Source organism: Oncorhynchus mykiss, chromosome 1 (assembly GCF_013265735.2).
Source record: "Oncorhynchus mykiss isolate Arlee chromosome 1, USDA_OmykA_1.1, whole genome shotgun sequence".
NCBI classification, from domain to species: domain Eukaryota; kingdom Metazoa; phylum Chordata; class Actinopteri; order Salmoniformes; family Salmonidae; genus Oncorhynchus; species Oncorhynchus mykiss.
The window spans coordinates 63,309,845-63,335,215 of record NC_048565.1 but is presented as its reverse complement, the minus strand read 5'-3'; the positions used below and the strand labels follow the sequence as shown (position 1 = coordinate 63,335,215).

The window sequence follows — 25,371 nt, the reverse complement described above, 5'->3', positions numbered from 1 at the left end:
CGGCGTTGGCAGCAGGTCTGTTCTACAGCCTCCCAGCTCAGCTACTCCCACCGGTGCCCCTCAGGCAGGCCCATACAGCTGGGTCTGCCTGGCTGAGCTCGATCAGCTCAGTTTTTCTCTGCCACCCAGCTATGGCACAATGGATCCCTATTAGCATGGAGAGGCCGTATAAGCAGCCTTAAATGAACGTGTGGCTAGGTGCTCTGTTATACAGGCTATGGTGCGGTAGCTGGTGGACGATTCCGTCTGTGTGGGTTCTCTTGCATCGTAAGTCTTGTTAAACACAGGTTATGCAAGTTATGGGATTATATGGGATCAAGTAATAATCTTTGCACTCTGCTTAATGCACAATGTCCTCACTTGGAACCAAGAAAATTCTCACAATCAGACATAGAGCAGCAAAACTATGACCAGGAACTTATGTCAAACAATCACATAGGGCCTACCATAACATGATCAATCCCTTTATTTGATCACTAAGGAAAAACAATAAGAGAATCTATTTGACTTGAGAAAGAGAATTGGCTGGTTGGCCTACCTGAGGGCGTATTCCACTCTAAAGCCTTTTGACCTGGCCAGGCTGGTCAGAAAGCTCCTTCTACTGCTGCCCATCTTCCTCTCCACCAGGTACACCGTCACCTCATTGAACTTGACCTCTTCTTGACCCCGAGCACCAGCCTCAACTGGCCTTGGCCTTTTCTTCACACGTGGCAGAATGCTAGCATGGATCATCTCTTTGGGATGAGCTTCAAAAAGTGCAGCACCTAAACACGGCACTTGTTTTTGCTACTTTCTAACGATAGTCTGTGTTGTGCCCCACACCTCTTGCCTTGTTTTGGTGATGCCACAATTGTTGGTCTCTTATTTGTCGACACAGGGACAAACTGGCAGTTTGAATGAGGTCTCTGAGAGGCTGGCTGACAGGAAACCTCTGGCAAAGCAACAGGTGTTTATGATTAGGGTTTTATTAGGCAGAGATCAACTGCCAAAATCCAAAAATGACAGTGAATGGAGTTCAACCAAGGATACCTCAATGGTTCAAATGAATCAACAGATAAAACGTTCAGTATTAGAGAGACTTCATGAATCCACATTGAATGGATCGAAAGTTAGTCCACATAGAGTCCAGAGAGGAAAAGCAAAGCCATGTAATCAACACTAATGAAACTTTTGTGAAACATCACAGCACAGTTGAAAAACATATGGCAGATAGAAATTAAAAATGGATGGCGTAAAGAGATAGACGGGAGGGGTTGAGTGGAGCTGAAGGGTGGGATTAATAACAACAAGATGACTAACGTAAAATATACTGTGTCTGTAAAATATATGTAGGTTCAGAAATGTTGTGAAACAGCACAGTTAAAAATATACGGATGGGCTTCAATATACTGGATGGGCTTCAGAGATAGATGTATGGAAGCTGAAGGATGTGATTAAAAACAATCAAAAGTTAACTATTGTAAAATACTTAGTGTATAAATTGGAAGTAGAGGTCTAAGTGTTGTTGTCCATTAGTTCACTCCAATTAGGAGAGGGGTGATATATATATATATATATATATATATATATATAAAATATATATATGGGGGATTGGAATCTACAATCTATCTGCACTATTGAAGCTGATCTACCCCCTGAAAAAATAATAATAATAATGAATCTGGGCCAGAAAAAGTTGCATTTAGATTATTGTTAATCAGGATTCTGGACTGCAGGTTAGAGCAAAACCTTGCTTCAGGGGACTGCTGGGATACTGGTCACCTCACAAGACCCCCACAGCTGTCCAACCACAACGTCCAGTCCACCTCCTCATCCCTGCATCTCATTATGTCCAGACCACGCTTCCACCATCTGCTCCAACACTTAATTAGCTTACAGCTTCACATGGGATTCCTGGTCAGCCATCCCCTTGAGATACCTTATACAGAAGATTTGCACTCGTGTAGGTAGGTATGCCATGGCCCATCGGTCAATGATTAGGACTATTTGGTCCAAATTGAGGGTGTAGAGAGTAGAGAGAAGAAATTACTTTATTGATCCCAACTTGGAAAATTGTTTAATCACTCAGCATCGTCAATAAGGACAAGACACGTATCAATGACAAACGCATGATAAGAAACACAGAAGACACATATGAAGGCACCTGCGTCTTAGTAGTAGAGTCTAATTAAAAGGAGGTAAGAAATGTTGTTGTCTATCCTACCTTGGGGAAACAAGCAACAGCAACATTCACATTAAGAATACATGAATCAGTTAATAATTACAAAAGCTTACCCAAAAGCCTCGTGGCTGTGGGTAAGCTCTCTGTGCAGCTTCTGGGGGTGGGGGTGAGCCTGTGCTGCATTACAGTGCTGTGGAGTGGGTGTGTGTCATTGTCCATGATCATGTGTGCCTTTTCTGTCATGTACTGTCATGTTGTGTCTTGTCTCTGTCCTTTCCCTTCACCCTGTCTCCCTCTGCTGGTCGTTGTTAGGTTACCTTTTCTCCCCCGCTTTCCCCCAGCTGTTCCTTGTCTCCTCGTTTCCCACCTGTTCCCTTTTTCCCTCTGATTAGGTCCCTATATCTCTCTCTGTTTCTGTTCCTGTCCTTGTCGGATTCTTGTTTGTTGTGTTTCATGCCTGAGCCAGACTATCGTCATGTTTGCTGTAACCTTGTCCTGTCCTGTCGGAATCTGCCGGTCTATCTGAGCCTACCTATGTTTGGTTATTAAAGAAGCTCTGTTTAAGTTAGTTCGCTTTTGGGTCCTCATTCACTCACCATAACAGAAGAATCCGACCAAGAATGGACCCAGCGACTTCGGATCCTCTCCACTCAGCCGTCGGGATCCAGGGAGCGATGCTAGGCAGACACGAGCAGGAAGTGTCTGCTGCTCGACATGCCGTTGAGACCCTGGCCACCCAAGTCTCCAACCTCACAGAACAGGTTCACCATCTCCGCCTCGATCCACCGGCCACTTCCAGGGCTTTCGAATCTCCGGAGCCCAGAATCAATAACCCGCCGTGTTACTCTGGGGAGCCCACTGAATGCCGCTCGTTCCTCACCCAGTGTGATATTGTGTTTTCTCTCCAGCCCAACACTTACTCCAGGAGCACTGCTCGTGTCGCCTACGTCATATCTCTCCTTATTGGACGGGCTCGTGAGTGGGGCACGGCAATCTGGGAGGCAAGGGCTGAGTGTACTAACCAGTATCAAGACTTTAAGGAGGAGATGATACGGGTTTTTGATCGATCTGTTTTTGGGGAGGAGGCTTCCAGGGCCCTGTCTTCCCTATGTCAAGGCAATCGATCCATAACAGACTACTCTATTGAGTTTCGCACTCTTGCTGTCTCCAGTGGCTGGAACGAGCCGGCCTTGCTCGCTCGTCTTCTGGAGGGTTTCCGCGCAGAGGTAAAGGATGAGATTCTCTCCCGGGAGGTTCCTTCCAGCGTGGATTCCTTGATTGAACTCGCTATTCGCATTGAGCGACGGGTTGATCTTCGTCACCGAGCTCGTGGAAAGGAGCTCGCGCTCTCCGTCGCCTCCCTCTCCGCATCACTACCATCTTCCTCTGCCGGCTCGGGTGCTGAGCCCATGCAGCTGGGAGGTATCCGCATCTCGACTAAGGAGAGGGAACGGAGAATCACCAACCGCCTCTGTCTCTATTGCGGTTCCGCTGGTCATTTTGTCACTTCATGTCCAGTAAAAGGCCAGAGCTCGTCAGTAAGCGGAGGGCTACTGGTGAGCGCTACTACTCCTGTCTCTCCTTCAAGATCCTGCACTACCTTGTCGGTCCATCTACGCTGGACCGGTTCGTCAGCTTCCTGCAGTGCCTTAATAGACTCTGGGGCGGAGGGCTGTTTTATGGACGAGACCTGGGCTCGGGAACATGACATTCCTCTCAGACAGTTAAAGGAGCCCACGGCCTTGTTCGCCCTGGATGGTAGTCCTCTCCCCAGGATTCAGCGTGAGACGCTACCTTTAACCCTCACTGTTTCTGGTAATCATAGTGAAACCATTTCTTTTTTAATTTTTCGTTCACCTTTTACACCTGTTGTTTTGGGCCATCCCTGGCTAGTTTGTCATAATCCTTCCATTAATTGGTCTAGTAATTCTATCCTCTCCTGGAACGTCTCTTGTCATGTGAAATGTTTAATGTCTGCTATCCCTCCTGTTTCCTCTGTCTCTTCTTCACAGGAGGAGCCTGGTGATTTGACAGGGGTGCCAGAGGAATATCACGATCTGCGCACGGTGTTCAGTCGGTCCAGGGCCACCTCTCTTCCTCCACACCGGTCGTATGATTGTAGTATTGATCTCCTTCCGGGAACCACCCCCTCCCGGGGTAGACTATACTCTCTGTCGGCTCCCGAACGTAAGGCTCTCGAAGATTATTTGTCTGTAGCTCTTGACGCCGGTACCATAGTCCCCTCCTCCTCTCCCGCCGGAGCGGGGTTTTTTTTTGTCAAGAAGAAGGACGGGTCTCTGCGCCCCTGCATAGATTATCGAGGGCTGAATGACATAACAGTGAAGAATCGTTATCCGCTTCCTCTTATGTCTTCAGCCTTCGAGATCCTGCAGGGAGCCAGGTTTTTCACTAAGTTGGACCTTCGTAACGCTTACCATCTCGTGCGCATCAGGGAGGGGGACGAGTGGAAGACGGCGTTTAACACTCCGTTAGGGCACTTTGAATACCGGGTTCTTCCTTTCGGCCTCGCTAACGCTCCAGCTGTCTTTCAGGCATTAGTCAATGATGTCCTGAGAGACATGCTGAACATCTTTGTTTTCGTTTACCTTGACGATATCCTGATTTTTTTCACCGTCACTCCAGATTCATGTTCAGCACGTTCGACGTGTCCTCCAGCGCCTTTTAGAGAATTGTCTTTTTGTGAAGGCTGAGAAGTGCACTTTTCATGCCTCCTCCGTCACATTTCTCGGTTCTGTTATTTCCGCTGAAGGCATTAAGATGGATCCCGCTAAGGTCCAAGCTGTCATTGATTGGCCCGTCCCTAAGTCACGCGTCGAGCTGCAGCGCTTTCTCGGCTTTGCGAACTTCTATCGTCGTTTCATCCGTAATTTCGGTCAGGTGGCAGCTCCTCTCACAGCCCTTACTTCTGTCAAGACGTGCTTTAAGTGGTCCGTTTCCGCCCAGGGAGCTTTTGATCTCCTCAAGAATCGTTTTACATCCGCTCCTATCCTTGTTACACCTGACGTCTCTAGACAGTTCGTTGTCGAGGTTACGCGTCAGAGGTGGGCGTGGGAGCCATCCTTTCTCAGCGCTCCCTCTCTGACGACAAGGTCCACCCATGCGCGTATTTTTCTCATCGCCTGTCGCCGTCGGAACGTAACTATGATGTGGGTAACCGCGAACTGCTCGCCATCCGGTTAGCCCTAGGCGAATGGCGACAGTGGTTGGAGGGGGCGACCGTTCCTTTTGTCGTTTGGACTGACCATAGGAACCTTGAGTACATCCGTTCTGCCAAACGACTTAATGCGCGTCAGGCGCGTTGGGCGCTGTTTTTCGCTCGTTTCGAGTTCGTGATTTCTTATCGTCCGGGCTCTAAGAACACCAAGCCTGATGCTTTGTCTCGTCTCTTCAGTTCTTCAGTAGCCTCCACTGACCCCGAGGGGATTCTCCCTGAGGGGCGTGTTGTCGGGTTGACTGTCTGGGGAATTGAGAGGCAGGTAAAACAAGCGCTCACTCACACTCCGTCGCCGCGCGCTTGTCCTAGGAACCTTCTTTTCGTTCCCGTTCCTACTCGTCTGGCCGTTCTTCAGTGGGCTCACTCTGCCAAGTTAGCCGGCCACCCTGGCGTTCGGGGTACGCTTGCTTCCATTCGCCAGCGTTTTTGGTGGCCCACCCGGGAGCATGACACGCGTCGTTTCGTGGCTGCTTGTTCGGTCTGCGCGCAGACTAAGTCCGGTAACTCTCCTCCTGCCGGCCGTCTCAGGCCGCTTCCTATTCCCTCTCGACCGTGGTCTCACATCGCCTTAGATTTTGTCACCGGACTGCCTTCGTCAGCGGGGAAGACTGTTATTCTTACGGTTGTCGATAGGTTCTCTAAGGCGGCTCATTTCATTCCCCTTGCTAAGCTTCCTTCTGCTAAAGAGACGGCACAAATCATCATCGAGAATGTTTTCAGAATTCATGGCCTTCCGTCAGACGTCGTTTCGGACAGAGGTCCGCAATTCACGTCTCAATTTTGGAGGGAGTTTTGCCGTTTGATTGGGGCTTCCGTCAGTCTCTCTTCCGGCTTTCACCCCCAGTCTAACGGTCAAGCAGAACGGGCCAATCAGACTATTGGTCGCATCTTACGCAGTCTTTCTTTTCGTAACCCTGCGTCTTGGTCAGAACAGCTCCCCTGGGCAGAATACGCCCACAACTCGCTTCCTTCGTCTGCGACCGGGCTATCTCCTTTTCAGAGTAGCCTCGGGTACCAGCCTCCGCTGTTCTCATCTCAGTTCGCCGAGTCCAGCGTCCCCTCCGCTCAGGCTTTTGTCCAACGTTGCGAGCGCACCTGGAAGAGGGTCAGGTCTGCACTTTGCCGTTATAGGACGCAGACTGTGAGGGCTGCTAATAAGCGTAGAACTAAGAGTCCTAGATATTGTCGCGGTCAGAGAGTTTGGCTCTCCACTCAGAACCTTCCCCTTAAGACGGCTTCTCGCAAGTTGACCCCGCGGTTCATTGGTCCGTTCCGTATTTCTCGGGTCATTAATCCTGTCGCAGTTCGACTTCTTCTTCCGCGATACCTTCGTCGCGTCCACCCGGTCTTCCATGTCTCCTGCATCAAGCCCGTCCTTCGCGCCCCCGCTCGTCTTCCCCCCCCCCCCCATCCTTGTCGAGGGCGCACCCATCTACAGGGTCCGTAGAATTTTGGACATGCGTCCTCGGGGCCGTGGTCACCAGTACCTCGTAGATTGGGAGGGGTACGGTCCTGAGGAGAGGAGTTGGGTTCCCTCTCGGGACGTGCTGGACCGTGCGCTGATCGAGGATTTCCTCCGTTGCCGCCAGGTTTCCTCCTCGAGTGCGCCAGGAGGCGCTCGGTGAGTGGGGGGGTACTGTCATGTACTGTCATGTTGTGTCTTGTCTCTGTCCTTTCCCTTCACCCTGTCTCCCTCTGCTGGTCGTTGTTAGGTTACCTTTTCTCCCCCGCTTTCCCCCAGCTGTTCCTTGTCTCCTCGTTTCCCACATGTTCCCTTTTTCCCTCTGATTAGGTCCCTATATCTCTCTCTGTTTCTGTTCCTGTCCTTGTCGGATTCTTGTTTGTTGTGTTTCATGCCTGAGCCAGACTATCGTCATGTTTGCTGTAACCTTGTCCTGTCCTGTCGGAATCTGCCGGTCTATCTGAGCCTACCTATGTTTGGTTATTAAAGAAGCTCTGTTTAAGTTAGTTCGCTTTTGGGTCCTCATTCACTCACCATAACATTTTCTCTCAGCCTTTTTATGAACATGCACTGGCTTTCTTGATGATTTTGTCGAGCTTATTTAAGTCCTCCTTGGCTAAGTTCCCTTTCCAAAATACAAGGGCATAGCTCACCACGCTAGCCACGATGCTGCTCTAGAACATGCAAAAGATTTTGTCACGTAGATTAAAATTAAGTGCAATCCAAACTTGCTTCAAAAAGTCTAGTCTGGATTGAGCTTTTTTTTGTAGACACTAGCTAGGATTCCATCCAATTGTGGACAGATTTCCATGCAAATATTTGAAAAATGTTTCACCTTGGGTAGGTTTCCATCAAGCGGACTTGATAAATGAGTGCACACAAAATGTACTTTTTTTGCTCAAGTTTTCATGTCCCAAATACAAATCTAAAGTTCAATGTTTTTCCATCGCATTTTCAGCTAGTTTTGTCACAAAAACTGTTGCGTTAAACAGCAAATGTGCACTCTAGCCAACAGCTCGCAGATACTAATATATGCCATTTAGCAGACGCTTTAATCCAAAGCGATTTACAGTCACGCGTTTATACATTTTACCTACTGGTGGTCCCAGGAATCTAACACACTATCCTGGCGTTGCAAGCAACATGCTCAACCAGCAGAAGACCAGGCTGTTTGGGTAGGCTAGTCTGTTAGGCTGTTTGTGCAAAAGCATATATTATGGTATCTGTTACCACCAGTACTGGAAAAAGTACCCAATTGTCATTTTTTAGTAAAAGTATAGATTCCTTAAAAGAAAGTTACTCAAGTAAAAGTGAAAGAAAAATACTACTTGAGTAAATGTCTAAAAGTATTTGGTTTTAAACATACTTAAGTATGAAAAGTAAATTGAATTGCTAAAATATACTTAAGTATCAAAAGTTGAAGTCAAAGTATAAATCATTTCAAATTCCTTATATTAAGCAAAGTGGACGGCACCTTGTTCTTGATTTTAAAATGTACGGATAGCCAGGGGCACACTCCAACACTCAGACATTGTTTACAAAAGATGCATTTGTGTTTAGTGAGTCCGCCAGAACATAGGCAGTAGGGATGACCACTTGATAAATTTGTGAATTTCACAATTGTTCTGTTCTGCTAAGCATTCAAAATGTAAGGAGTACTTTGGGTTGTACAGGAAAATGTATAAGTGGTCATAAATGTAAATAGTAAAGCAAAGTACAGATACCCAAGTAAACAACTTTAAGTAGTACTTTCAAGAATTTTTAATGAAGTACTTTACACCACTGGTTATCACATAATAATATCTGACTGTAAGAGCTCTGAACAAAATACATGAAACACACCAGCGTATGTCAAGGCATGTGGTGAACCAGCAGTGTCTAACGTTTCCCTTAAGCAAGCATGCCTTGATCAGAGTGAACCCACCGATGGGGCCAACAGCCTGTATGCCTGGCGGAATGTATTCAGCCACATTACAACTCTCATTAGCCTGATGCTTGAGGGTTAAGTAGTGTCACAGGCCAGGCTTTGTCTAATTGTCCGCCCGCTTCCCTCCTGATCACTCAGCTGTGTGCCGTGCTGGCCCAAGTCCAACAGTGTGATCTGATGAAACACACATACGCACACGCAAAGACTCAGCCGGGCACACTCACAGTTCGCAACCAGCTCCTATCAGATTTCAACAATTACTCTCCGTTCGCATCTGACTCACGATGAAGATGCTGGTAAATTCAATTATATGACCTGAATCAATTATTTCATTTCATTTTTATGTGTATTATATATTGGAGATGTTACAACAATAAGCCCCCCCCCCCCCTCCCTACATAATTGTCTCACTAAAAGAAATGTATTCGTTTTTCCCCCCAGCTGTATTAAAAATGACTGATTGTTCAGCAAAAAACGGCAAGGTTGTTGTTGTCAAATGTAATGGAGATTGGAGAGTGCTTTTGGCTTTTGGTGACAAGGGCTGTGGTGTCAGACACGGAGTGGGCTGTCGTTATCAAGTTTCTGTTGAAGTGAAACATGACAGTTTTAGACACATACAGGTTGACTAAATATAAATGAGGTCAGCCTCATCCGTAAAAAAAAGGAGAACGTTGTCATGCAATAGTGTCATGTAGTCAATGAAAGTCCCCTTTCAAATGTAATATCTCACTTTGACTTTGAGGAAGTTTTTATTTCCCATTTTCTCCCTGCAGATTAAGGGGAATTTGTTTCAGAAATATGACTTTTTTTTTTTAGAGCACGAGAGAGAGAAAGTGGGAGAGATAGAGTGTGAGAGAGAGAATGGCCTGCCCCGGTGAGAGATGACCTCCCCTCCTCCCCCTTGTCCACTTCCTGATGTGGGACTTGAGTGCTGTAGTGGAGTCATGGTGTGAGAGAGAGGTCAGTCCATCACTTTCTATCAGAGCCTGGACTTCAGAGCTCCCTTTGGTGGTGACAGTGATGAACTTGCCGACCAGGGAGCAGTGTGAGGACTGGAGTTCAGCTCAGGTGGCCAGCTTACTGCGCCAGGTGAGTGGGAGGAGAAATTCTTTCCTTGGCGTCTCCAAGGAACTGTGTGTGTGTGTGTGTTTATTTTGGGAAGGTACTGCTAGTTACACCAATGAGCAAAGAACAACTACATTATTGTAAGCAACTGAAAGTATTCACCAAACCACAGCAAATGATGCGTTGATCATTAGGATGTATGTCATACTGCTTTTCAGAATCAAATGCGAGAATGTGCTGCAACTGTTGAAAGAATGAGGATTAACGGACAGAGGTTTATGGTACGTTATTTTGTTATACACTCTCTCCCTTGACATCTCAATACTACCTGACTACTACTTCCAATACTACCACAACATTTTATCACCAAACCACAGCAAACCCACATGATTCGATATCAACAGGTACATAATAACTTTTTGCTTTTGGCCAAATTGAGTGTGGTGTCCTAATGATGTAAGAGTAGACAATAGACTTGGACTCTAAATTCCCTTCAAATTCCTATGGCAATTATGGCGTTGAAAGGAGTGCAATAATTAAAAATTTCCTAATGCTAATTTCAGCCATAGGTTGCTGAAATTAGTGGACATTATTTATCCATTCTCACTAAATCCTAAATCCTTAATTAACTGGTATTGTTCATTTAGGGGAGACAAAATCTGACAGGTTTGCAACATCGTTGGTAAACATGAGATTTGCAAGACAAAAACTTCCAATCCTTTCGAAATGCATAATGGACATAATGGATTTTCCAGCAGTATGCTGAGTGTATGAGACAGGGTAAAGCAACAGTCAAGTTGACAGAGTCTGGTGAAAGTTTACAGGAAGTGACCAATTATTAGTTATTTTTTTAAATCGCCACCTTTACTTCCCAGAATGACATAAATAGTGAGGCATCAAATCAACTTCCACTTTGAGAATACCACAGCGCAACAGGAAGTAGTAACACTGTGGGACATTTCTCTCCATTTCTCCCCACATTAACAGACGTTTGTACAAAACAATCATTTCTTGCTACGTGCTATCGCTAGTCCCTACATTGAGTGAACACCAACGCCAGAGTCTGGTTACCATTATCAATTAGCTATAACAAAATATTTACCATTTGGTCTTTTGTTTTGGTATCACCAACTAGGCCTACTCACCACCGCTGTTGAACAAGCTTCTAGGTAGGCCTCTTTCTTTGGTTTCTCCTGTGTTTTCATTTGATATGAGAAACGCTAATGTTTAATACAAACAATGCTTTTGTTTTCAGTATTAAGTTAAGTATTGGCTATTGTAATGTAAAGTGTGCGGTACCGTTAAGGTGTAGCCTATAATCACTGTTAGTGAAGGATTTACCTGTTCGAAGGTGTGAACGGTTTATTCACAGTGTTCTGCATTCTGGGTGAGCCGCTTGTCTAGGTGGTGGGCCTGATCTAGGTAACATGCTGCAAAGTCATTCGCCGCGGCAGTGACTAAGGAGTTCTTGTCGTCTAAGGGTTTTATTTATGTGAGCTTTGCTACTGTATCTAGTTTTCGATGCATTATTCAGTGACCCTGCACAGCTTTCATTTGGAGGTAGGATACCACAGCAGTACTACCTACGAGGGATTTTGATAAACTGAACATTAACTTTCAAGTTGTCCGTCTATGCCTCCAAGCTAGTTTTAACTCCCCCAAATAAGGTCAATGGGGATTTCAAGGTGAATCAATCAAAGTCATTAATGTTTCAAAGGATTCGCTTTTGATGTGTGGGTTACCAGACCAGATCTAAAACATAGACCTACATGTATTGATTGATATAGCATTTATTGATCTAGTCAGAACACCTGGGTTCAGCTAAGACTCGTGTAACCCCAAGCTTCATAGTTTGCACTCTCACTCTCTGCAATGCCAACTTGCCATATTCAAGCTCTGGAGCTTTGAGGATTAAACTCAAAATGAGACAGACACATTGTCCCCAGTCACTGCCCTAGTATCCGTTCTCCCATTCAGTTAGACTTAAAAAACACTAAACTAGCTTTGGAACTAGATCGTGTTCAAGATGATTCTCTACTACTATTGTGACAATGCTTGACCCTGTTATTGTAAACAGTGCAAATCCCGGCAGCGACCAAGAGAAGAATCAGGTGTGCAGTCGGGCGCATGCACGCAAAATGCACGCAGAATAATAAATAAGATTGAAAAAGCAATGCTGAAAACATTTTCAGTCTACTGATACATGCATACCAAAGGCCCAGTGCCCAAATTTTGTGAAAAAAATATTTTTTTAAATATATTTTTAAAGTTATACTTGCTAACATTCTCATTGTAAAACAGCAATGGTGAGATTAAGGCTACTGCTATTCATGGGTTTATTATGTGTTGTCTGCATGTATCCAATCTATTTAGTCAGGCAATGTCCACATTATTCTCACATATTTTAGAATGTCATAATAATTGAATTATTTTTAAAGTGGTAATGGCCTACTTTTTCTTTTATACTTTTTGCATGATGTTTTGTGGGAGTGGGGGGGCGTTCTATATTAGGCCCTGTACGTTTCAATTCTATAAATTATACAAACAATTGTATAACATTGAGGTCCTTGAACACTACAATTAAGCGCATGAAAGATTCCCTGAAAGTCCTTGAATTTGACTTGCCAATGTCTGTATAAACCCTGCTTAAAGGATGTATAGTCCTAGGCCTGTGTTGCTGTATAGGTGGAGTTATGAGCCAATTTGCATTTATTCATTTTTTTTCCTCAAAAGTACACATGTGGAACTGCATTTAAAAAAATCATTTTTGTTTCAAACCGTTTTGAAATGTGTATCCCAATGTCACACATTGGCCCCATTATTTATAGAAAGACTCGTGTCCATGTTGCTAGCGTACACACTTAAAAGTGTGTAGCAACTTTTAAGTAAAATTGTTCTATATAGTTGTTGTTCTATATAGTTCCAAATAAGGATTCTTTGGCTCATATTGACAGCTTTTCCCTTTTTGGTGCAAAAAAGAAACCATTGTTTAAGGTTATATGATGAACCATGCTCATAGGGTTCTAAATGGAGCCTTTATGGTGCTATGGAAAATATTTTCCTAAGGTTCTTTAAAGAACCATTAAAAAAGGTTCTATAGAGCACCAATATCAGTACAAATACAGTACTTTTTGGTTTTGCATAGAAGGGCAGAGAGGACCTGCTCTTGCCGTGCTGCATGACCTCTGTATGTCAGCCTGTGTAGGTGCTGCGGGTGCTTTTTTAGATGGATTTGCATATTCATGTGGTATTTATAGCCTTAAACATAATATGACATATTGACATATTATGGTTGGCTGTGCATGCAGCTCTAAGAAAGTGAGCCGGTATTTTCTCTCATGTTTCCCATGTGACTTATTATCATATCTCCACAGGCACAACCGAGGGCAGGGCGGCAGAGGGTCCGGCTTTCCACATCATGTGTGGGTAGTAGCAAGTCCTGGATGGTGTTTGAAGCTGTAGCGGTTCAACATTCCTCCATGCACTTTATATGGTGATGATGTGGAGTGCCTTACTTCACTCAGCAGAGGGGTATTTTAGTATGTGAGGCATGGGAGATGTGGTTGGAGAGAAGGCAAGTGTCTTGTAACAGAGGGAGTTAACAACACTATCATTGAGGTCTGAGATCCTCCCGTATTTCCTTGGCAGAGTGCTAAATGAAAAAACGTTGCGTTGCTATGTTGATTTTAGGTGGAGGGCAGGCTGGGTCAGACTGTGGTTCCACCGCTCTCTCTTTCCTCGAGCTGATTTAGATTTCAAACAAGTCTTCAAAACCTAGTTAGAATAGGAGCTTTGAGGTCCTGCGGAGTGCAGAAGCTCTAGTGTCTTCTGTAGCGGGGACTGCTGGTCTTCAATATGCAGGAGTGGTTTCAGGGCATAGGGCCTATTGTGTTTCATTCAAACACTGGGAGAAACTTGCCATAAATAATTCAATCTGGGAGCAGCATATGCAAAGGCACTCAGGCGAAATATTTGATATTTTATTCAGTGTCAAAAAGTTAAGCCTGAATTTAGGTGGAGACGCTTTTCCTCCTATAAGTGAGTGAAATGATCAAGTGTGCACCTTCATGTGTGTGTGGGGGTCTGTTTCTCTGTGAGGAAGGGGATGCCTCTCATATTAAGGAATCTGACTGATTTACAGATGATTCAATCATGAACCTGCGTACTAAAGTTCATTATGCTGAAAATCAATTCAACCTAATACAAGCAAGGGATAACAAGAAAGGAGAGCAAGTGAGACCAAAGGAGGACCCTGAAGCAATCAATTATGAATGAAGAGAGAAATGCATAATTTAGCATGATTTAGAGCACATTTTATATTTTTGTGTAATTTTACTCTGGAATTCAGGGCAACTGCTTCCCTTCAAAGAGAACCATGAAAATACAATTTATTGAGGGATGTGAGTAGACATTGGAGACATCATTGTCATTTTTTCAAAGGTAATGTCACAGGGCACTGGAATGACATATTTAGTAAACAAATTAGGGACAACATAAGATTGAGTGTAATCTGCACCGGATCAAGGGTACACAAGTAGGGCCATAAAGTAACAATAATTTTCCTATTAAAAAGCAGGCATGCTTCAAAGGCTTTTGGCTGTTTTAGCGTCATGCTGCCATCTGGTGTAAGCTACGAAGTGATACATTTCATAACCAGCGCAACATGGTGTGTAAAACTGAATTACAGATTGTAATGTTATTTTGCAAAACCCAACATAAGAACCATTCAGTTACAGTACACACAGATTTGTAAAAAAAATAATAAAAAACGTATAATTCTCTTGTATTTTTCTGCTTCTTTTACTTTAACAGAATCTGTCTGACAGTGATATGAGCAGGTTCAGCCTCATCCACCAGCCGTGAGTAACCCTCTATTTCTCTGTTCTCTCTTCCCTCACACTCTCTCTGTCCTCCTCTTGTGTTCTTCCCTCATGTGAACACAGCAGATAGCTGAGGCCTTTGAGGGGGAATACCAAGAGAGCACTGCAAAGCAGGTGTGGGTGTGCGTGTGCATGTGTAGGTGTGCCCTCCGAGGGGGAAATGTTCAGTCTATTTTAGTAGGCTGATAGATTTGTGAACTCTTTCCTTATGAGTTCCCGTTTTCATGTAGTTAATCATAAACTTTTGCAAATAGGAAGTTGCATAAGCAATTCCAGAATTGAGCCTCACACGTGCTCATGATTTCCTTGCCTTGTTTCAGTGTTTCCACTGTTTGGTTTTGTTTGACATCTGATGAAGAAACATGTGGATTATTAGGGAGCCAGAGCTTTAGAGGGAAATGTAAAATGGGCTCCCCTTCTGATCAGGTCTGCTAGTGTTAAAATACTGTAGTTACTATTGTCAATACACTTCCTGGCAAACTAACCAGAGTTCCAGATATAGCTACTCTACTGAATAAGCGACATGAGTCAACTGACAAGGTATGTAAACCATAAACCATACTTAGAGTAACACTAGTGTACTATAACCTGTGACTCATTTCTGCTCATATGGGTAGGCTTGAGGCTAGTGGGTCAAAGAGGTCCCGAACAGGTTCACCGTTCATGTTATCACATGTGTTGCCTTGCAAGTTGACAGGACACATTACCCCACAAATAGAAACAGAACATTCTAACAATTAGGAACGCGAGCCATTTTACTTTGATACAGTAGCCTACAGTGCAGCACTGTAGTGATGTCCTCTGGGTTCATATTGTGCATTTTGTTGCCCAAAATAAATTCAATCCAACCCATGTAATTTGAAAGTTTAATCACACATGTTCCACTGCAAATTGGGCCTAATAACAATGCTGGAACCCTGACTAGAACCCTTTTTGAAAATATAATACCCAACAGCCTGAGCATTGCACAGTAAAAGATTCAGGCAATTTATTACAACTTTCGAATAGTGGCGTCGGAGAATGTTCACTCAGTATTTTAGCAACCATTGGGTGTTTCCATCTATTGAGAAATTGCAGTTGTTTCACCACAGTTCCTCAGATAATTCTAAACTCATGTCAGTGAAGGCTACCCTCTGTTTACTGTGCTGGCTGTTCAGAGGCTGTTCACAGCAGGGGGCAATATTTCCCTTTATAAACTGCCAAGTTGTGTGGTGGGAATGTTGTGTCAATCCCAATGACACAGAAAAGGCATCATATTCACTCCCTCTGATAATAAACCTATACGCACAGATAAGATAGCTGGTAACGAGACCCGTAACATAACTCATGCAAAGTATAGTGACAAAGTAACAGTGAGAACAAAAACCACAGACAACTAAAAGTTACCGTCAAACACTCAGGGTTTATTTCTAAACACACGGTAAAGGGGGGCGGGAAAAGGGGCTGAGCTGGACCCAAGGAAAGAAACAAATATCCCAAAACTAGACTAGCCTACTTCAAGACAGCTAACTAACCAAAAATACAGTGGGTGGTCCATCCACTTTTAACTAGTGTATTTAGACAAAGTTTACCTACGGGTAGTGTACGCCCATGGGTGACTTGTCTTGGTACCCCCTTTTCCCACCAATAAACAGTCACACCATAACAATACTCACAGGTGGGGACAAAGTGACATGTAGACATAAACCAAACAAGACATCAACAGAGAGATTGCATGACAGAGAGATGGAGCTCCAGAGGAAACTGAATGGGTTTTTAAACCAAGGGAAAGGGGATGTGATTGGGTAATGGAAACAGGTGTCTTCTGATAAGCGACTGATTGATGACTAATTGGGGAATGATGATTGCCACCTGTGAGGGGAGAAGGAGATAAAAGAAATACACAGAATACTTGTATCCTTAACACCCCCACCCTTTTAAGCAACCCTAGGGAGGAATGCGACCACAGTATTTACAAAACATACAAAAGCACTTGTTTTTACACGAGACAGCATCTGCCAACACATTTTCAGAACCTTTTATGCTGCCTCCTGGGTAGGTCCGTGGGGCAACGCACAATTGGCCTAGCGTCGTTAGGGAGGGCTTGGCCGGTAGGGATATCCTTGTCTCATCGCGCACCAGCGACTCCTGTGGTGGGCCGGGCGCAGTGCACGCTAACCAAGGTCACCAGGTGCACGGTGTTTCCTCCGACACATTGGTGAGGCTGACTTCCGGGTTGGATGCGCGCTGTGTTAAGAAGCAGTGCGGCTTGGTTGGGTTGTGTATCAGAGGATGCAAGACTCTTAACCGTCGTCTCTCCCGAGCCTGTACGGGAGTTGTAGCGATGAGACAAGATAGTAGCTACTAAAAATGTTAAAATATATATTTTAAAAAACAAATAAGGGCCCAATGCATTAGGCACGGGTTCTGGTTGTACATCCGGCAGTATATACACAATCACTGGTAGTCCAATGGAACCAATATAAACTTAAGTGTTGTAGAGATAACAAAACAAGAGCTTCTTGTTCAATAGTTGCATAATTTGTCTGACATTTGTTAAACTTACGAGAAAAACAACAGGATGTTCCACTCCACTTTTGTCCTGCTGCAGTAGAGAAGCACCAGCACCTCTGGCACTAGCATCTAACTCAAGTTTAAACGGAACAACCGGAGCAGCAAGTACAGGGGTATTACATAAGAGTGCTTTAGCAGATTCAAAAGCGATCTTACAATCAGGGGACCACACAAATGATCTAGCCAGACTGAGCAAATCGGTCAATGGAGCAACTACAGCAGAGACATTTTTACAGAAACTACAGTAGTAGCCAACCATCCCTAAAAAGCAGCGTAGCTCTCGTCTGGTGGTAGGTGCAGGGAATGCAGTTATAGCCAAGACCTTGGCATCAACAAGGCGCACCTGTCCATGGCCAACCTCTTTCCGAGATAGGTAACCGTAGCTTTCCCAAACTCGCACTTTGACAAGTTCAGGGTTAGAGAAGCAGCTGCCAAACGTTCACATACTACCCGTAGAGGCAACATGATCTGACCACTCAGATGAATAAATTACTAGGTCATCAAGGTATGCACTACAATTGGGAACGCCAGCTAATACAGAGTTAACCAGTCGTTGGAAAGTGGCTGGTGCATTTCGCATCCCAAAAGCCATGACTGAGTACTGTAGGAAGTTGTCTGTGGTTACAAAGGCAGAAGCACGGGAGGTTAACGGAACCTGCCAGTAACCTTTTAAGAGGTCCAACTTAGTTACATAAGTGGCAGCACCAAGTGTCAATACAGTCGTCCAGTCTGGGTAACGTAAACGAATCTGGCATTGACAGAATTTACCTTTCGATAATCCGTACATAACCTGGACGTACCATCAGGTTTAGGAACCAGAATGCAAGGAGAACTCCAAGGACTTGAACTTGGCGTAGCCAGGTCATTCTCCAACAAATATATTTCACTTCATCCCTCATTATCTTACTCTTAGAAGCATTAATACGATATGGGTGTTGCTTGATAGGGGCAGCATTTCCAACATTAATGTCATGTTCCAACACGTTTGTGCAAATAGGAACGTCATTAAAGAGACATGGAAAACTGTAGCAGCCTCACAATATCGTCGGCCTGTCCATCCGTTAAATGAACCAGACCTGATGGGAGAGACAGCAGCATTTCAGAGTTTGGCAATCTAATGCACTGCTGCTGAGTATTGCGCAACTCCAATCCATCAACAATATGACTTTCCTCTATCATAGCAGTAGAAGCAGAAGAGACAGCAGTACCTTGCGCTGTTTTTGAACTATCTAACTGGGTGATGGGTCGGGTGTGATATGCTTTCAACATGTTAACGTGGCACACACACACACACGAGATTGGCATTTTCTATCAGGAGTTTGAAGCACATAATCAGTTTCACTTAATTTCTTTCAATGAAATAAGAACCAGAGAAACGAGCTGACAGTAAAGATCCTGGAACAGGTAGTAACACCAGTACTTGGTCACCTGGCTGTAGTGGACGAGAAACAGCCTCTTTATCAGTGTCTTTTCATACTCTGTGAGGAACAGAGCTTCCTTTGCGAGAGCACAGGCTTGGTGTTTTGAGCTCATGAAAGCAACTAACATAGTCCAACACATTCTCATCTCCTGTACACAACTCTTGGGACAAAAACTGTTCTTTAAGAACTTGCATCGGTCCTCTCACTGTGTGACCAAACACTAGTTCAGCCGGACTGAACCCTAGGGACTCCTGCAGTTTCACGAGCAGCAAACAAAACTAGAGGAACTCCCTCATCTCAATCTTTCTCAGATCCAAATAATATTTACCTAGCATAGACTTCAGTGTCTGATGCTATCGTTCAAGCGCACCCTGAGACGCTGGGTGATATGCTCTTGCCACACGGTGCATAATTGATAAGGATTTTAACACCTGCTTGAAGAGCTTTGATAGGAAATTGGTACCTTGATCACTTTGTACCACCTTAGGTAACCCAAATGTTGTGAAGAATTTAATTAAGGCTTTACTCACTACCGGGGCTGTAATCCTTCACAGAGGAATGGCCTCGGGGTATCTTGTTGCCATACACAACCGTTAACAGAAACTGGTTACCCGATTTTGTCTTCGGTAATGGTCCAACACAATCAACCACCACATGTTCGAATGGTTCACCTATGACAGATATGGGACAAAGAGGAGCGGGAGGAATAACCGGATTTGGTTTTCCTGTTGTCTGACATGTGTGGCACGTCCTACAGAACTGAGCCACATCTTGTTTTAAACCTGGCCAAAATAAATGTAGAAGGACCCGATCATAAGTCTTGGTGATTCCTAAATGACCAGACCACTGGTGATCATGAGCAAGGGATAACACATTTTGTCGAAAGGCTGTAGGAATCACTATTCGGTAAACAGCATGCCAATCTCCGTCCGCGTCTACATGGGATGTCCATTTACGCATGAAGAGATTACCATCAATGAAGTAAGCCACATTCTTCTTCTTCACCTCTTCTAATGAGACAACACTAGAAAAACATTTAGCAAGCTTGTCAACCTTTTGGTTAGCAATCAGCTGCTCACGAGTGACTGGTAACTGTATTGCATCAGCAATAAGTTCAACAAACTTCAATTCTTCCCTGGGCTATTTGTCAGAGGTGATCAGCTTCCCAGAGGTAGCACACAACCCATCCTCTTGATCAACCTCTTTGAACAGAACAGTGTTCGACAAATCGTCACCCACTTGTCGTGCCTGAGCAGGAGTGACAGCACAAGCGGGGAACACATGTGGGTAACTCTGTGCCAGCTCATTGGAGAGAGAGTGGTCACTTTTATCCAATACGGGTACTACCTTTCCTCCGGCAATATGGTTACCCATTATAAAAGGTAACACCTTTTACTGGCAACATTGGACGTACCCCCACTCTGAATATTCCACTGATTAACTCAGAGTGGACTTTCAAAGTGCAATGGCACTGGGCCAAAATCCATGTCAATACCCTGAACTAACACACTGGAACCACAGTATGTATCGTTGGATAAGGGAAACACATCAGACATGGTGGCTTGGCACGAAGAGGCATCCCTTGTTTGCGTTTTAGCAGGAAGCAATCATTAATCATATGTCCCACTTTATGACAATAGAAACAGGGACGCTCATTCTTCTGGCGTGCTTCTGGCCGACTAGGGCTAAAAGTAGGCAATTCAGTGGCTCTACTCAGTATGAGCCGAAAACACTCGTGCGTCAACACAAGCTTGTCTGCCAACACGACGCTTGACAGGGAGGATGCTTTCTGTTCGTTTCGGTAAACTACAATGTGGTCAGGTAAGCAATTTTAAAACTCTTCCAACAAGATTAACTCCCGGAGAGAGTTGAAATCAGTTACCTCCTTACTAGCAGCATGCCATTTATCAAACAGATTTCCATTGTCTCTAGAAAATTACTAGAAGACTTCTAATGAGACCTAAGTCTGTCGGTATGCCTCAGGCACAAGCTCATAGGCATGAAGAACAGTAGCTTTGACCGCTTCATCATTCAAACTGTCTTCAAGAGGTAGCGCTGACAAAACCTCTTGGGATTTACCAGTTAATTTACACTGAAGTAATAGGCACCATACCTCTGCAGGCCATTTCAATGCTACGGCTATACCCTCAAAAACACAAATATAGGGGTCAACCTCTGACTCTCTGAACAAAAGGTACCAAGGAAATCTGCCTACTAATGCCAAAAGTGTTGGAAGACACAGCTGGTGAGGACGGCTCACTAACAGGCACAGCAGTAACGGAGGCTAACCTCGCTGTCTCTGCCTTATGAGACCCGTAACATAACTAATGCAAAGTATAGTGACAAAGTAAGAGTGAGAACAAAAACCACAGACAACTAAAAATTAACATCAAACACTCAGCGTTTATTTCTAAACACACGGTAAAGGGAAGCGGGAAAAGGGGCTGAGCTGGACCCAAGGAAAGAAACAAATATCCAAAAACACTCCTAAGCTAGACTAGCCTGCTTCAATACAGATAACTAACCAAAAATACAGTGAGTGGTCCGCCCAATTCTAACTAGTGTATTTAGACTAAGTTTACCCACGGGTAGTGTACGCCCATGGGCGACTTTTCTTGGTACCCCCTTTTCCCACCAACAAGCAAACAGTCACACACCATAACAATACTCACATGTGGGGACAAAGTGACATGTGGACATAAACCAAACAAGAGCTCTACAGAAAGATTGCATGACAGAGAGATGGCACTCCAGAGGAAACAACTGAAAGGGTAAGTAAGGGTAACTAAGTTTAAACCAAGGGAAAGGGGATGTGATTGGGTAATGGAAACAGGAGGAGGTGTGTCTTCTGATTAGCGACTGATTGATGACTGATTGGGGAATGATGATTGCCACCTGTGAAGAGGGGGGAAGGAGAGAAAAGAAATACACACAGAATACTTGTATCCGTAACAGGGGGCAATCCAAAACTCACTTAGGACCCCCAAAAGGCTAGAGCCAGCCCTGGGTTATGTGAAACTCATTTGGAAGCATTACGGGAAATAGCGTTGTGTTCAAATTGATCATGAAGAAGAAAGAAATTTCAAGGAGAGTTTCACCCACAACAAAATACTGCAAAATAGTGTGGTCAAACTCATGGAATGGAAAGGAGAAGTGATTGTTCTTGCAGAGGTGTTATTTTTTCCCCCTCCGCTATGATCACTGATTGCTGTATGACTTGTTCAGTAGAGTAATCTTAGGCAGGCAGCCAATGCCAGTGAATTCATTCACAACGCAGACATTGAGCTGGATAGTAGCTAGACGCAGAAGGTGGCCTCTCTGGTCAATTGCCTGATTAATATATGGATACATTTAACAAGTTCACAGCTCCTGCAACTGTAAAACTTCGGTAAGAGATACCCATATTTCTATGTTGGGCTATGTATTTGTAAAACTGGGAAAGATGTTTAATGGTTAACCTTTGTGATCAGAACAACCTAAATTCTGGCTATGTTTCAATGGTTATGATGACGTAGTGGCAACTGGCAAGTAAAGAAATGCCTACAGTAAATATATAGTATAATTATATGCACAAAGTGCCAACCATTTATAATACTGTACATATGTTCAATTATTTTCTGCCATGCTCACAAGAATAGATTTACCCAACAATAGCTTATTGTAGGCGCCAATTATTTTATTTTTTTATCAAATGTTGCATCTAGATGAAGTTAAACAGTAAAAATGGGTTTATTGTATAGTATTTTCTTTTATGAAGGAGCTGGGTGGCTGTTACATATTTTTTTTTTTAAAGTGCTAGTGATGCAACATTTGAAAGGGAGAGGGAATGTGGTAAGAGAAGGCTGACTAATGTGGATGTTCCTGTAATTACACCTGTCTCACACCCGTCTCCCTCATGCTCTCAATCTGTAATTGCATGTAGGCTACAGTGAGTAAGTAAGTTCTAGTGTGTGCGGGTGTGTACTTGACTCAGAACTACAGTTAACCTTCAACTCCAAGTGCTAGCCAACATGGAAAGTTGACTCTGAAAAAGTTATTCCATGTTATTCCACGTTGAAGTTAACATATTTTCAGTGTTTCTGCAATAAACTCGGCCGGGACCATATATTTAGACTACGCCATATTCTAGTATTAACATACATGATTGAGCTATAAAATTATTGTCTAGCGCCTGTTATTACTTCCAAATTGTATCAATAGTTATGTCCTGTATTACGTTCATGAACAGTACATGGTTTTTGTTGAATATGTTAGGATAACTGAATGAGAAGCTTTAAACGTGTCTTCCAGCCAGCTTCAGAAGATGGTCCAGGATATCAAGAAGAATGATGGCAGTATCCTGAACAGGCTGAGAAGGTCAGTCTATTAAAATGAATGTTTGACACACTCCATACACAGAGAGCATTACTCAACACTATTCTCTGTGACCCACAAGTTAGCAGGGACACCAGTTGTGCCCCATAGTTCAATATTTTCAGTACACTACACTGAATGGAGCGGTAGGCATTTATCTGTAATGCAGTATAGAGGAGGAATGAGAGTCCAGCCCATGTTGCAGCTCTATAGGTGGGAACAAGAACAGAGACGTGTAGTGTATTGGAACTACGTACATCTCAGTTCAGCTGAGAGTGCAGTGCGCTCACATGGTATAATTAGGGGTTCAGAGCACAGCGACGCTGCAAAACCTATTGTTATTCTTAGATCACTTTGTTAGTAATGCCACTTTAATAATGTTTACATATCTTGCATTACTCATCTCATATGTATATACTGTATTTTATACCATCTATTGCATCTTGCCTATGCCACTCTGTCATTGCTCATCCATATATTTATATGTATATTTTCTTATTCCATTCCTATACTTAGATTGGTGTGTATTAGGTAGTTGTTGTGGAATTGTCAGATTACTTGTTAGATATTGCTGCACTGTCGGAACTAGAAGCACAAGCATTTCGCAATAACATCTGCTAACCATGTGTATGTGACCAATACAATACAATTTGATTTTATTGTTTTTTTTTACTTTTGAAAAACTTCTACTCATGAATCATAAGTCCAAATAACACCAAATTTGGGTTCATCAAATACATGATGAACCATGTTAAGTTTGGCATTGAAATGTCAAAAAATAAGGAAACTATTAGCAATGAACTTTTTTGTCTATGTCACGCTAATGATTAAAATAATCATTCAAAATCAGATTCACTCCAAATATGTTCTTTGGACTCATCACAATAGTCCCTAAAGAGTTGAGAAAATCATGCTGATGCATTCAAAGATGGCCACACCATATCTAATATGCTTCTTCTCATGAACCATAGGACCAAATATCACCAAATGTAGAAGAATGTAGGCCCATGGTACATGTCTTAACTTAGTTTGAGAAAAGCTAAGGGATTGGTCAAAAGATGTCTGAGTTATTATTTACAAATCAAAAATATTGTATGTGTCCATTAAAACCACTGTAATTCCACTCTACAGTTGCCTATCAACTTGAATGGACATCCCTAAAATGAACCACACTGAACAATACAATGGTGTCAGACAAGATGGCTGACGTTTTACGGTCCCCCAAACCAATTGTGTTATTGCGTGTTTTTTCGCGTTATTTGTGACTTATTTTGTACATAATGTTACTGCCACCGTCTCTTATGACCGAAAAGAGCTTCTAGATATCAGGACAGCGATTACTTACTTCGTACTGGAAGAAGATTTTTTCTTTAACGAGTCGGAGGCGAAGGATTTACTTCAGACACCCGACAGGGCCCTCATCCCCGTCATTCGCAGGAGAAAGAGATGAAGATATCTGGGACGTAGGTAGGGGTGCCTTGTAAGGATCCGACGGTGAGTGGGAAATCTGCCTTTACTATCAGTCCTATTAGCCAACGTACAATCATAACAAACTAGATGAACTACGATCACGTATATCCCACCAACGGGATATTAAAAACTGTAATATCCTATGTTTCACCGAGTTGTGGCTGAACAGTGACGTGAATAACATACAGCTGGTGGGTTTTACGCTGCATCGGCAAGATAGAACAGCTGCCTCCGGTAAGACGAGGGGTGGCGGTGTGTATATTTTGTAAATGACAGCTGGTGCACAAAATCTATTAGTAAGGAAGCCTCGAGGGTTTGCTCACATGAGGTAGAGTATCTCATGATAAGCTGTAGACCACACTATTTACCAATTTACCAATATATTCTTCGTAGCTGTCTATTTACCACCACAAACCGATGCCGGCACTAAGACCACACTCAATGAGCTGTATATGGCAAAAAGCAAACAGGAAAAAGCGAATCCAGGGCGGCGCTCCTAGTGGCCGGGACATTAATGCAGGGAAACATAAATCTGTTTTGCCTCATTTCTATCAGCATGTGAAATGTGCAACCAGAGGGAAAAAAACACTAGACCACCTTTACTCCACACACAGAGACGCATACAAAGCTCTGCCTCGCCCTCCATTTGGCAAATCTGCCCATAATTCTATCCTCCCGATTCCTGCTTACAAGCTAAAACTTAAGCAGGAAGCACCAGTGACTAAACACCTCCCTCTGCAACTGGATCCTGGATTTCCTGAAGGGCCAGACCCCAGGTGGTAAGGGTAGGTAACAACATATCCGGCACGCTGATCCTCAACACGGGGACCCATCAGGAGTGCGT

General features: G+C 43.8%; 2 protein-coding genes across 9 annotated transcripts in view; one reads left to right on the top strand and one right to left on the bottom strand.

Annotated features, from left to right (window-relative positions):
- The window catches only part of LOC110526770 (DNA nucleotidylexotransferase-like), a 175,549-nt gene extending 164,235 nt beyond the window's left edge, over positions 1–11,314 (bottom strand). For 2 of the 3 annotated variants that reach the window (XM_021607961.2, XM_036982605.1), the window contains exon 1: positions 539–1,527. In XM_021607961.2, coding sequence (XP_021463636.2) covers positions 539–732 — 194 coding nt within the window. In that variant the 5' untranslated portion in view covers positions 733–1,527. Of the gene's footprint in view, positions 1–538; positions 1,528–11,191 lie in introns of those variants that run through there. The other variant, XM_036982611.1, reaches the window with a different exon arrangement.
- Positions 9,722–25,371, top strand: part of blnk (B cell linker) — a 32,135-nt gene continuing 16,485 nt past the window's right edge. Inside the window, exons 1-4 of one of the 6 annotated variants that reach the window (XM_021607904.2) lie at positions 9,722–9,874; positions 10,069–10,131; positions 14,663–14,709; positions 22,995–23,060. In XM_021607904.2, coding sequence (XP_021463579.1) covers positions 9,806–9,874; positions 10,069–10,131; positions 14,663–14,709; positions 22,995–23,060 — 245 coding nt within the window. In that variant the 5' untranslated portion in view covers positions 9,722–9,805. Of the gene's footprint in view, positions 9,875–10,068; positions 10,132–14,662; positions 14,710–15,017; positions 15,271–20,238; positions 20,526–21,431; positions 21,476–21,609; positions 22,093–22,975; positions 23,061–25,371 lie in introns of those variants that run through there. The other 5 variants (XM_021607928.2, XM_021607932.2, XM_021607915.2 and 2 more) reach the window with 5 other exon arrangements.